We start from the raw sequence: 12,188 nt of genomic DNA, 5'->3' as shown, positions 1-12,188 counted from the left end.
GAAGGAGAGCAGAAAGGATAACAGGAAAGTGGTCTCAGACAGACTAGTCCCCAAACCAGAAAGCAGGAGGGACTGGGGACAGGGAGGCTTCCCTTCTCTTGGAGCCCAACTCCAGCCCTGGCCCTAGCCCATGCAAGAACTGCAGAGCACCCTGGAGCTCAGCGGGTTCCCATTCGTCCCGAGCGAACTCTAGACTGTAGGCAGAGAAGCCTGCTCCAGTGGACACATCATCTGTGTATGCCTGGGACAGTGCTAGGGGACGTCCCTGATGTCTCCAAGGTAGCCCCACCTTCTCTGAGAAGACTGCTGCTTACCATAGAGGTGAGTCATGGGCTCCACCCAGCAGCCCCAGCTGTAGGTCCTACTACCCATCAGCACTCTAAAGCAATTGTAATAATAACTACAAAATATTGAATCCTTCCTCTTGCCTAGGTCACCTGCCCAGGTTTGTTCGTTTGTTCTGCTCATTTGTTTCATGTTTTCGTTGTTTTGGGGTCAGCGTCTAAGTGTTCGTTGCTTTTCTCTCATTGCTGGACAAAATACCAGACAGCCAAAGTTAAAGGGGAAAAGGGTTATCAAGCTCACAGTTTGTAGAGGTTTCAGTCCATAACTGGCTGGCTCTGGGGCAGAGTGGCATGTGGCGCCCACTCGGTGGCAGAAGCTAAAAGGGAACCTCAACGGTGTTTTTCTGCCCCTTTTATTTTATCCAGACTTCCAGGATTAAGGCTGTGCCAAACCAATCAGCGGAGTGATTTAGTAATCACAACCCCTTAAATCCCAGCTCACACACTCTAGACTCATAGAATCATAGCTACCTATGACCACATGAGGCTTTGGGGGAACATCTAGACCCAAACCATAATCGTCTATCTCATTATGTAATCCAGGCAGATCTCCTGCCTCAGCCTCCCAAGTGCTGGGATTACAGGTGTGTGCCACCACACTTGGTGATGTGACCCCAGGCAGTGAAAGCTGTCATCACCCCCATTTTATAGACGAGGGAACTGAGGCTCGGGTGAACTGAATTATCAGAGGCATCTACTGGGCAGTGGATGGGCATTCAACCCCAGGCTGTGAGACTGAAGCCTGCGTCCCAGGGTGCCTGCAGCCCTCTCCTGCCTCTGTCTCCCAGACCTGATACTCCTGTGCTGCTGTCTGCTGTATGGTCAGGAGCCTTGGAGGAAGGGCCTGACTGGACTTTTTCTTCCTAAATCATTAGTCTCTGGCACAGAGGAAATAGCTGTGTTTGTTGAAAGAGTAAACCTTGTTGAAAATAAAGCTTGTTCTAAAACATACCCAGGATCCGTTCCCTGCTTTCAGCTCCCCGGTCCCTCTCCCTGTTCTTTCAGGCCCTGGCGGCAGCCAGCACTCAAAACAAACTGAAGGACCTCCTATGTGTGTAATCGAAGTGGAAGGAACCTTGGTGACTGGTCTATCTTTCTGTCTCCTCCAGAGGAAGCTCCACCCTGGCCTGCATGGGCCCTGGGACATCCTCCTTGCTCAGGAGGTCACGCCATTGTCCCCTATGCAGATAAACAAGCAGCCACAGGACACTAGGATGCATGCAACGGGAGGTGCGATACTCAGTGAGATGGCAGGGCCAAGGCCTTGAGTGCGTGGATAAACCAAGGCCAGAGCGGGGAGCCGTGCCTTTGTGACCACCTCCTCATCCCTTCCCAGCCCAGGTGGAAGCCCAGCACCACTCACAAGGGTCTCCCTACAGCCATCCCCTGAAGTTTGTGATGCAGCTGCTTATACTGTCCACGTGCGCGCTCGCACACGACACCTCTGTGCCCTGACTCGGCCCCTCTGGACCCTTCCTCTCCCCCTCCTACACTCGGTCGGATCAGAGCCACAGGAAGCAGGGCCAGCAAGTGCGCAAAGCAAGAGCCAAGATGAGGAAGTTTATCTTCCAAGAGTTATCTAAACATAGAGAATATTTTTAGCCCCTGACTCCTGCCTGGATGCTAAATTGAAACGGGGTGGGAGAAGTGCCCTGCAGGGATTGAAAGCAGCCAGTGGACACCAGGTCGGATGGGGTGCTGCAGGCCCCGTGCTGTCCCTGCCACAGCATCCATTTCCTCTGCGTGATGCCACTGTTGGAGGAGAAAGCTGGCTGTGGGCCGAAGCTGTGCACTGACCCCAGGCTCTAAGAGGCTCCCCGAGCCTTCTCGTGCCTCAGTTTCCCCACTCATACAGTGGGAGAAATTATACCCCTCTGGTAGGATTATAAAGCACACGCCTGATACATAGTAGGCATTCAACCATGTGCTTCACACTCTGGGTCAAGCGCCTACCAGTAAAGGGCCCGAAGTGTGCAGTGAAGTGTGCGTGTGTGTGCGTGTGTATGTGTGTGCGTGTGTGTGTACATACACACACACGCACACACACCTAACACAGTCACCTAAGGGATGAATGAGAGCTGGTGACTAAGGGGGTACTGGTAGCCCTGTACCCACTGACAACTGGCTCGGGAGAGAACTGGGTGCTGGTCACACCAGGCACAAGGAGCTTAGAGCCACCTTATCCGGAGTGGGGGACCACTGGGGGCCTCGGAGGTATTGCAGAGGGAGTGAAGTTACTCTCAGGGGTGGAAGCTCTTCAGGAGTACACACTCTCAGGAAGCAATGCTCACCGGCCTTGGCCTCCACGGAGTGGGGCTGAGCCGGGGAACACACTGCCCCCTCCTGGGTGGCCAGGTGACCTTGCCAGGAGTCGTGCTCTGGCAGCACCTGCTCTGCCTCCGGGCCACAGGGAGGGCAGGCAGGACGTGGGCAGGTGGCCTGGGCTGTGGACAAGCTGTGCCCATGTTGGCTCTGCGGGCCGGGGTGATCGTTAGCAGGTGGGGATGGGCAGGTGTGGGGGTGTGGCGCGTGCCTTCCACCCTGGTGGGAGACGCTGAGGCTTCCCTGTTGTGAAGAGCCGAGGTTTCCTTGTTCTGCCGCCACATCATTCCCGGACTGCTGCCTTCTGCCAGGGACTGGGGCGGACATGCAGATGGGAGTGGGAGGCGAAGTTCTGACCTCGGAGTCCCGAGCCTGGGAGGCGGCCAGATCCACCCCATCCACCCCATCCACCCTGCAGGCTGCGTGAGAACCAAGGGAAAACAGCCTCAGCTGCCATCTGCACACCCCCTGCTGAACAGAAGGCCTGACGTTACCACAGCAATGGCAACACCACCCCCCTGCTGTGAGGTCACCGGTGGGGGGCGGGTTTATTCTTGGTCACAAATGGAAAAGGGAGAAAGGTGTAGGGATGGGGAGCAGCGTTTCTCCCTCTCCCAGGGCTTCTCCAGAGGTGGCCAGGGACATGGGAGCGTCAAGGTGGGAGGTGGTTTAGGGGCTACCCCCTCCAACCAGTTCCCTGCCCTAGGCAACAGCCCACAAGGCCTTCTACGACTCATGCCTTTGGTAGTGTGAGGAAGCACACCAAGGTCATGTGGCCGGTTCTTGTCCCTTTCCCCAGGTCTGAGTTTCCACAAAATCCAGCCCTGCCTGGATAATGGGGTCTGAGAGTCTGGGGGTCCAAAGGGCGTGGGCTGCAGGGCCTTCCCTGGGTCACGTCTTTCCTTCTCCCCTGGTTTTCTCAGGGACCTTTCCCTCCCCGCCCACCTCCCACTAGTCTCAAGCCCTCCCCTCCCCCTCAGGCCCCAGGAGGGAAAAACGCCACCAGAGACACAATGGCGGTGGGGGAGGGGCGGTCCTTCCGGATCAGTCCCAATTCCTCTTCCTGTCACACCCCATGGCTGACCCATCCGCAAATCCTGCTCCCTGACTAGGACTTGGGCAGTAGCCTGGGAACTGTCCCTCCTCTGCCTTCCCCTCCACCGCCCCTGCTCCCTATGCAGCTCACCGCTTCCCATGACTCTGGCGGCTCCCTGTCTTTACAGGGTCCTACAAGACCCCGATAATCCGTGTCCCCACACCTTCTGCACACAGTTTGGCCGCTCCTCCCTCCTTGCTGTGCCTGCTGTGTCCAGGCTGGCGCCCTCCCTCCAGCCTGAACACACTGTCCTCAGATGGCCCGCTTCCCGCCTCCCTCCAGTCTTCCGGATGCCCCTTTCCTGGCCGCCATGTAAACCCCCTCCTTGACTTACTTTCTCCACAGCACCGGCTGCCTTCTGATGTCACAGACAACGTGTCCCTGTGTCCCTTTTATTTATAGTCCGACTCTCCACAGGACTGCGCACCCCAGGAGGGAGGCACTTTCCTCTGTCCCACCCGCTCCATCTCTTCTCTCCCCACACCCTTGCCAAATCTCCAGTGCCTGGAACATAAATGCTGAGAAAGTGTGTGTGCAAACATATGCACTCCCAGCTCCCACCCTGCCTGAATGGGACCCCACACACCCCTGCTTCCCCCGGGACAGAGGAGAAAGCACTGGGCCAATGCTGTGGTGGACTCTGCCCTGGTCCCAGTACATGGCCTCTATCCAGCCGCGCCTTCTTGGGCCTCAGTTTCCCCAACTGAAGAGACTAGGCTGGAGCTCCTCTTGCATTCACCACATAGGCCCTCCAAGGGCAGAAGGGAGTGGGGTGGAGATGGAATTCCCTCAGAGACGCAGGACACATGGCAGCGCCTGTGTAGAAGAGCTCTCCAGGCCTCAAGGCCCCCGCCCTGGAACGGGTCGGGCAATGGGCACAGCGCAGAAGCAGTTGCGGGAAACAGACTTGAGAAAGGTTTCTCAAAAAATACACCCATATTTTAATCACCCAAAGTCCAACCTGAGAAGCAAAAGGAATGGAAGCCAAGCCTCTGAGGGCTGAGGTCAGAGAGCACTGTCCAGGAATGAGCCATCACCGGAGGACACCAGCCACCAGGCAGGTGAGTGTGGGCACCAGCAGAGCAGGCAGGGGCAAGGGCAGTAGCTGTCCTGGGGCCCGGGACGTGTACACCAGACGGTCTCCCAGATGCTGCAGGGGTCTGACGTTGTCTGTCATCCTCATTTTCTGCTCCTTGTCATAATACAGCTTCTGGGAGAATGCCAGGATCTGTGGAAGGGACAGGCAGGAAGAGGCAGAGGGAGCGGGTGCGAACACACACCCTGCCCTGCTGTGTGACCTCGGGCCAAGAGCCTCTCCTTTCTGAGGTCCCTTCAGGAAAGAAGGACCCAAAGCCACTACTACTAATGCTGTTATGAAGATTGAAAAACATAAGGGATATAAAGTGTGTGCCGTGGGGGGATCCCATACGGTCCCCTAAGTCACAGCCACAGGGCCTGCTCCATACTTTGACTATCATCACAGTTTGGCACAGTGCCGCCAAACTTCAGCACACGTTAGCCTATTGGGGGGCTTGGCGGGCCTCCTCCCCAGAATATCTGATTCCTGGTCTAGGGAGCTGAGCATCGGCATTTCTACCTAATTCCCACTGGCAATGACATTGGTGCCGCTGGCCCCTGCTATGGAAAAAAAAAGGCAAGGCCAAGAATGTGAGTCCTTTTGACTCACTGCTCTCTGACCAGTGGCTAGTATAGTGCAGGATTAGTGCCATTTGTGGAATGAATGATCTATTTCCCGTGGCTATTAAGCAACTACTGGCCAGCCCCAAGCTCTGCCCTCCCCCAGCTCACCTCCCTCCCTAGACGACGGCTTCCTGCCTAACCTGGCTGACTCACGTCGACTGTTCTGGAAGCCTGTTCTGACCATCCTTTCCACAGTCTTTCACCCAGCCCTCCCAGCAGGAAGAGCCCAGATCTTTCTCATCTGCTTCCCCAGTGAAGGGAGGACTGAACCTGGGGCACACAGAGCCAAGACTTCCGGGGAGCCTGGGGATGGGAGGCTGCACCTGGCTGGGGCCCTGCTTACCTGGTCTTTGTGGAGCTGAATATGCTCCTTGAACACGGTCCAGACAACGGTCTCATCACAGTCCGGTGTGGTGAGCGAGCCCTGGTAGCGGAAGTAGTGCCTCAGTTTCCCCTTCTTGGGCAGCAGGTCCATTATGCTGCTTGGTTCCATTGTGGTGCTCATATCTGGGGTGGGGGACAGAGCCTCTCACAGACCTCACTCTGACAGCAGCTGCCTCACTACCCTGCCCCTTCCTTCATGGGGAAAGGTAGCATCCTCCCCCGAATGGACTCACTGGGTATGGGGATACGGTCCAGGGCCTCCACCAGGGGCCTGAAGCCTTCATTGAGTTCATCTCCCTCCTGCAATGAGAGAGCCCGTGGCTTTGGAAGGGTCCTGGGCAGGCGACCTCCAGGGCATTCCGATCCAGAGACCAGCAGGCAGCTTCTGGGATTGAGGCCCCACTGTCCCAGGGAGCACAGGGGCAGTCACCCCAGCTCTCTAGATATGCAGATCAGCTTCTCCCACTGGAACAGGGGACAAGTGGGAGCCCTACCTCTACCAGGAAGGCCAGCACCGCAATCTTGTCTTTAGGGTTCTCTTCCTCGACGCTTGATGTGCCTGCCCCCTTCTCGTGGACGATGTGCATCTGGTAGAGGGTGAGGGGGTGGGGAAGAGTGAGGGCGCGGACTACCCTTCTGGCCCACCCGAGGCGAGTGCACCCAAAGCCCAGCGTGGTGGGGACCCTCACCTCCATGGCAAAGCGTTGCCCGTTAAGGCTGTGTTCCGAGCCCTTGTCTACCTTCTCGGACCAGTGCAGGTGCAGCTGCGTGGCCCGATACTGTGTGGTGAGGCCTCCTCCATTGATGGCGACACCAGACTCCAGTGACACCATTACTGGGGGGACAAAGGAGGGTCAGAGTTCTCACACTGGCCTCTCCTGGGCCTCTCCCAGCTGCCCATCCCAGCTTCACCCACACTGGACACTTCTCTCCCAACTCTACCTCCTCCTTCATGGGCTCGGGTCCTGCGGGATGGGACAGGGCAGTGCAGCCCCAGCCCTTTACCTGCCACCTCACTGGCCTCTCTCCTGTACACCCCCTGCTGGCCCCAAGTGCAACTCTTCCCTGGTTTCTCCTCCGCTTTGGCCTCCTGGAGGAGCCCTGCTGCCCTCAGGGTAATGTCCAAGCTCCTCGTCCTGGGGGACCAGGGCCTTGCCTTGGTCCCTCCCAGCATCTGTCTGTCCTCCCCGCACTACTACTCATACTGTAGTTCCCCGAACCCAAGCTGTTTCACGCCTCCGTGCCCTTTTTCCTGGAACCTCCCCTTCCCCACCCCAATCTGATCTGAGGAGATGACTGAAGATGCAGCTAAACCATTTCTCCTCCTCCTCCAAGAGTCCTCTGCTCCTACCCCACACCTCGCCGTGGGGTTCTCAAGCCCTTCTTCAGCAAAGGGGGACTGGGCCTTGCCCACCCTGCCTGTTGGAGCCCTGCTCTCCCTGTGCTCAGCTCCTCAGGGGTCTCTGGACCGGAAGCCGGTACACCTGACACCCACCTGAGTGCCCATTGTTCTGGACAGTCCTCCTTTCCTTCTTGTCATAGCCAGAGAAGGAGAAGTCCCCCAGGTGGTGGTCCAGCCTGGTCTCATTGGTCATGATGTTGATGGGTGACTGGTGGCTCTTCTGGCAGTCTCCACCCCATTGGTCAGGCCCTGAGCAGGGAGAGAGCGGGGCTTCTGGTCAGGGGCACCGCTGCCCTGAGGCCAGACCCACATACCCACGGGTGGCAGCGGGCGGAGAGGCTCCACTTCCTGGCCTTCCTCCTCCTCCACGGACACACAGCAGCCAGGTCGGGAGGCTGGCTGTGGTGTGGCACAGGGGGACAGGGTGGTCTGCTGGAGGCTGTGGGCACTGGGGTAAGAATGGGTGCACCGTGTGGGGCCCTTGCATGGTAACCTGCTGCCTGGGAGCTGAGGAGTGGGAGGGAGGCAGTGAGGCCCAGAGGGGCCTGGCTTCCCACACCTGACAACTCCAAGCTGGGCAGGGCCAGGGCTGGGCCAAAGAAAGCAGACTGCAGGGAAATTGGTCATCGGAGTAAAAAGTGCCAAGAACCATCTCTGGGTCCCCCTGAAAAGGCATCACTGGAATAAAACCAACTCTCCATTGTGTTGGGGGAGATGGCAAAATGTGCTTCTCTCTTTAATGCTGCTGCTGATTTATTTCCCAGGAACTTCCCCCTCTCAGTGACAGGAGGGGTCAGTGAAGACTCAGGGCCCTGTGTTGCATGTTCCCTGAGCGTGCGCACGCATGAGCGCGCACGCACACACACACACACACACAGGTGGGGGACTGTCACCCTCATCCTCTCCACCCTCCCTGGGTCTCCATCTCCACCTGAATGGCCCACACTCTGCAGAAGGGCCTGTCCCCAAGGCTGGTACAACTCACCCTCGCAGCTGAATTGAGGGTTCTCGGCTTGAACTTCATAGCACCAGTGTGACTCTGGAGCAGAGAGAAGAAGGGAGTGAAGCCAGTGTATGCAAATTGTGTGCACAGGACTCTAAGTGGGAAGGAAACCTCAGAAAGCACAGGAAGCCAGGCATGGTGGTGCACGCCTGTAATACCCGTACTTGGGAGGGTGAAGCAGACAGAGCACACTGAGATCAAGGCCAGCCTGAACTAGCAGACCCTGTCTCAGAAAAAAAACAAAAAAACAAGCATAGGAATGTTCCCAACCCCCAGGAGCTGCTCTAGGTCATTGTTCTCCAGGGGGTCCCTCCGTGGCCCCTCAGCCCCATCCCTGAGGCTGCCCAGAACACTCCCCATTCCCTGATCATCAGCCTTGCCCTCCCTCCCTCCTTCATGCCAGAAGGAGGCTGTGCTTCCCAGGTCATGAAGACGTAGGCAGCCTGTCCAAGGACGCCCTGTCTCCTTGTACTGTTAAGACCGCCCTCTTTGTGGACAGTAGAGCTGACCCCTCCGAAAAAAGGCTGCACCACAAGCAGACCACACCAGCGCAGCTATGACACCAATGCAGACTGTGCTGTTGAGCACAGGAAGGGAAAGTGTACAGGGGCAGGGGCAGGCGCAGAGGGGGCATGTAGGAGGCCTCTATGCTCTGTGCTCAAGTTTTCCTGTAAATTTAAAACTTCTCTAGGGCTGGGGATTTAGCTCAGCGGTTCGGTGGCCTGCCTTGCAAGCGCAAGGACCCGAGTTCAATCCCGGGTACCTAAATAAATAAATAAATAAATAAAACTTCTCTAGACAACCACACAGACCAGCAGGATGAACAAAGTATTTTATCCAGAGCTAGAATTCTGGCTGAGCCACTTTGGAGCTGTGGGCTTAGGGGCAGGGCCTTTCATCTCTCTAAGCCTCAGTTTTATCATCTGTAAAATGGGATTAATATGCCCACATCATGAGGCTGTGGGATGAATTAACTGAGCAATGGCATGGAGTGGTCCACGCAGCCTGGAGCTTAGTAAAGTCATAGGGACAAGTCCTTCCCTTCTCCCTGCCTCTGAGGGCCTCCTGTCAGGGAGCAGACGGCCAAAGACAAGGAGGGGTAGGAGAAGGGACATGGAATGAGTTGGAAAGAACTCAGGGATGAGAGGATTCTAAGATAACCAGACTCTCAGATCAGCCACTGAGGCCTCTGAGAACAGCCCCTCCCACTTCATGCCAGGGCCGCCCTCCGCCATCTCCTCTTGGTCCCTGGGGTGGGGACAGGATCAGGAGGCCAGGGTTGAGGCAGTGGGATGGGGAGAAGGTTCTAGAGCAAGAAAGTGAGCACCCACAGGAAACTGGTCCTCGTTTCTTGTCTCCCAAGAATCACTTTGGGCTTTTAAATTTTCCAGTACCTTTGGCAAAGGTGCAGTATCTTCGTCCAAGTGGTGCAGCCCCTAGGAGCTGCTGTCCCGGGGGACCCCCACATGGGTCCACTCTGCAAAGGCAGCGGTCAGCACCTAGGCAGTCCCGTCCCCTTAGGTGGGCAGAGCGCTGAAGCTGCAGTCTGTTCCCTGCCTTCCAACCTTGCTCAGCCTCTTGCTTAACCTCTGCAGCAGAGGTCATTTGCTTTTCTGAGCACCAGGGACAGAAGGTAGCACCACTCCCAGGGCTCCCAAGGGTCCAGATGGAGGACTGGTAGTTGTGTGCACCGAGAGGTTCCTTGTTACAATCCCCGTGTGCATGGGTGATGGCTGAGCCTGCCTCTCCTCAGCAGTGAGCCCTGGGAGAGGGAGAGGCTATTCCGGTTCAAGCCAGGTCCTGGGAGCCAGCTCCCAAGGGTGGAGCCCCTCTCAACTTCCCAGGGGCCCATCTGCTCCAGGTGGAGCTTTGCCTAGGAATGTGCTCTTCCAGGGCTCAGCTCCAGCTTCTCCTGTGGTGACCTCTGATCCGCTGTCTTAATCACAGAGACTTTTGACCCGTTTGGCTGAACAGTGTTCTAACTACCCTTTTCGGGAGGCTGGAGCCGGGAAACACACTGGTGAGGAGGCCAAGACCAGCGGGCAGAGCTGTGTCCCTGGGGAGAGGGTGGGGTTTTCCCTCTCAGGGAGAGGACCATCCGCTCAAACTCACGTACTCTTTCATAAAAACCTTCAGCCCACTGTCTCAGGTCACTTCCAAGGGGGCCTGGGAAGGAGAGGGGCTACTCACAAACCATGCCCCCTAAACTGTGCCCATTCCAACCATTGCCCCACCTTTAACTGACCTACCACCCCATCCCCCTTCCTCCAAGACTAAGAAGCTCCCTCTCTTGGACCTTGCTCTGGGGGGGGGGCAATCCTGCACACCAGCTCAGCAAAACCCTTGTGCGTCCTGGGCAAAGTCCCAGCACCTCCTGGCCGGGGGTCTGGGGCTCTGAAGGGGGCCAAGTATCCTCTCCTGTCCCCTCTCTCAGTAGGAGCAGATGCTCCAGGGATTTCCATCTGTAACGGGTCACTTTCTAACCCGGGGGTGAATGGGTGGAGGAAAACAGGTCTTAGTCATTAAAAGGGGGAGCAGAGTTTGTGAGAGACTCAGCGGCAACAGATCCAGCTGGCCCCAGACCATGGGTAGGGCCTCATAACCGCCGTGTAGGGGCATCTGCCACGAGCCAGCCACACGAAGGAGCACGCGCGTGTGCACGCTCACGCACACACACGCCCTTTATGTTATTGGAATTTTTAGAACATCTGGTGTGACAATTTACTGTCCCTACACTGTGAGACGACTGTTTAAGTGACATACCCAGTACCATACAACGGCGATGCACTCGAGTTAATTATAATTCTTTCTACTAAATCCAAGCTGCTTAGTAGGTTTCAAATGTCCAAGCGACAAGTATTTTAACATTCTGCCTTTTCCCGCTGTTCTTCCCCTCTGGGAATGGGAATTAGGAGTTGCTGCAAAATATTCCCTGTCCCCCACACGGCCAGCTAAGTCCCTTCCACGAGGTGGCACACTCTATCCCGTCTGCCGCCGAGGGGACCCTGGCCCCGGGCCCCTCACTCCACTCCAAGGGGGAGCCCCGACTTCGGAGGGGAGGTTTGGCGGGGGTGGACCCCAAGAACCATTCCAAGGGTCGATCGGCCAGGACCAGGTCTTCTGTGAAGGGCTGTGGGGTCACGGAGAAGTTGCCGGCTCTGAAAGCGCCTTTAGCTCCTTATCAAATATTAACACTTCTCTCCAGCCACCTCCCACCTAGACGAATAATTAAGAGCTCGGTCTCACCATTAATCTTTAAACGAAAATCACTCTATCCGGAAAGACCGGCTGGGCCAGGACCTCGGATCTCCGCGTGCCCCCCGCCAGGCTCCCAATCCAGCGCCGGAGGCTGGGGAGCAGAGGGAGCCTGCGGCCCCCGGAGGCAAAGGACCGAGGGTGGGAATCGGGGCCTGGGGACGGGGACGAGAAAGGCGGCGGCCGGAGAAGCATCCTTATCTCGGACTCGCTGGTCTCGCCGTGGGACGCCAGGCAGCGCCCCGCAGAGTCCGCCCACGCCCGCAGGTGGGCAGGATCCCCGAGGGGCACCTGGGGGGTCCAATAGCCTTACACACAGAGGTTATTAGAAACCTTTATTCCTTTGAATTAAACTAAAATACTAAAAGGAGAAGGTACTTTCCAGGCACCTCCTTTCTTCCTTGCACTGCCAGGGCGAGGGCGAGGGCAGCAAGCAGCAGCCTCATGGTGCGCGACAGAGAAGATACCGCGGAACCCGGGTGTCGCACCGAGGGGGGTGTGTCGCGATCCTGCCCGCGGGGTTTTATAGCGGAGCCCCGAAGCGGGGCACAGGAGGCGGCTCCTCCTCCTGGCGGGGCCTCCCCTCCCATCGCCTGGTCCAGGCGCTCCCTTAGGCCTGAAGGGCTTCTCTGCTAAAAGTGCCTCAGAACAGTGTTTCTATCTCTGCCAGGCAGAGACCTA

The 12,188-nt window shown here is 57.2% G+C and overlaps 1 protein-coding gene and 1 long non-coding RNA gene across 3 annotated transcripts; one reads left to right on the top strand and one right to left on the bottom strand.

Annotated features, from left to right (window-relative positions):
• Nucleotides 1-3,240: 3,240 nt before the first annotated feature.
• On the top strand, nt 3,241-5,135 carry LOC104864045. The gene is made up of 3 exons (XR_004516979.1): nt 3,241-3,323; nt 4,718-4,823; nt 4,970-5,135. It is a non-coding gene; the product is annotated as an uncharacterized LOC104864045 (long non-coding RNA).
• On the bottom strand, nt 4,112-12,106 carry Ca4 (carbonic anhydrase 4). Of its 2 annotated transcripts, none has more exons than XM_010626767.3 (8): nt 11,897-12,106; nt 8,235-8,286; nt 7,343-7,498; nt 6,537-6,682; nt 6,342-6,434; nt 6,081-6,147; nt 5,807-5,970; nt 4,112-4,990 (listed from the first exon to the last, which is right to left on the bottom strand). In XM_010626767.3, exons 1-8 carry the CDS (start codon nt 12,095-12,097, stop codon nt 4,796-4,798), a joined length of 1,074 nt encoding a protein of 357 aa, XP_010625069.1. In that variant the 5' UTR covers nt 12,098-12,106; the 3' UTR covers nt 4,112-4,795. The 2 variants fall into 2 exon arrangements, with proteins under 2 accessions (XP_010625069.1, XP_010625068.1); XM_010626766.3 differs by lacking the exon at nt 11,897-12,106 and adding an exon at nt 9,647-11,800 and having other exon boundaries at nt 8,235-8,288.
• Nucleotides 12,107-12,188: the final 82 nt, after the last annotated feature.

This window comes from Fukomys damarensis, unplaced genomic scaffold (assembly GCF_012274545.1).
Source record: "Fukomys damarensis isolate Sample0158 unplaced genomic scaffold, DMR_v1.0_HiC HiC_scaffold_13, whole genome shotgun sequence".
Classification (NCBI taxonomy): domain Eukaryota; kingdom Metazoa; phylum Chordata; class Mammalia; order Rodentia; family Bathyergidae; genus Fukomys; species Fukomys damarensis.
This window is presented reverse-complemented; position numbering and strand designations above follow the sequence as displayed.

Bases quoted from the DNA above. Each gene is read 5' to 3' on its own strand.
- Ca4 (XM_010626766.3), bottom strand. From the start codon at position 9,857: ATGACCTCTGCTGCAGAGGTTAAGCAAGAGGCTGAGCAAGGTTGGAAG. The intron at 8,289-9,646 runs GTACTGGAAAAT...TCTCTGCTCCAG, and splicing joins ATACTGCACCTTTGCCAAAG to AGTCACACTGGTGCTATGAA. The intron at 6,148-6,341 runs GTAGGGCTCCCA...CTCTCATTGCAG, and splicing joins TGCTGGCCTTCCTGGTAGAG to GAGGGAGATGAACTCAATGA.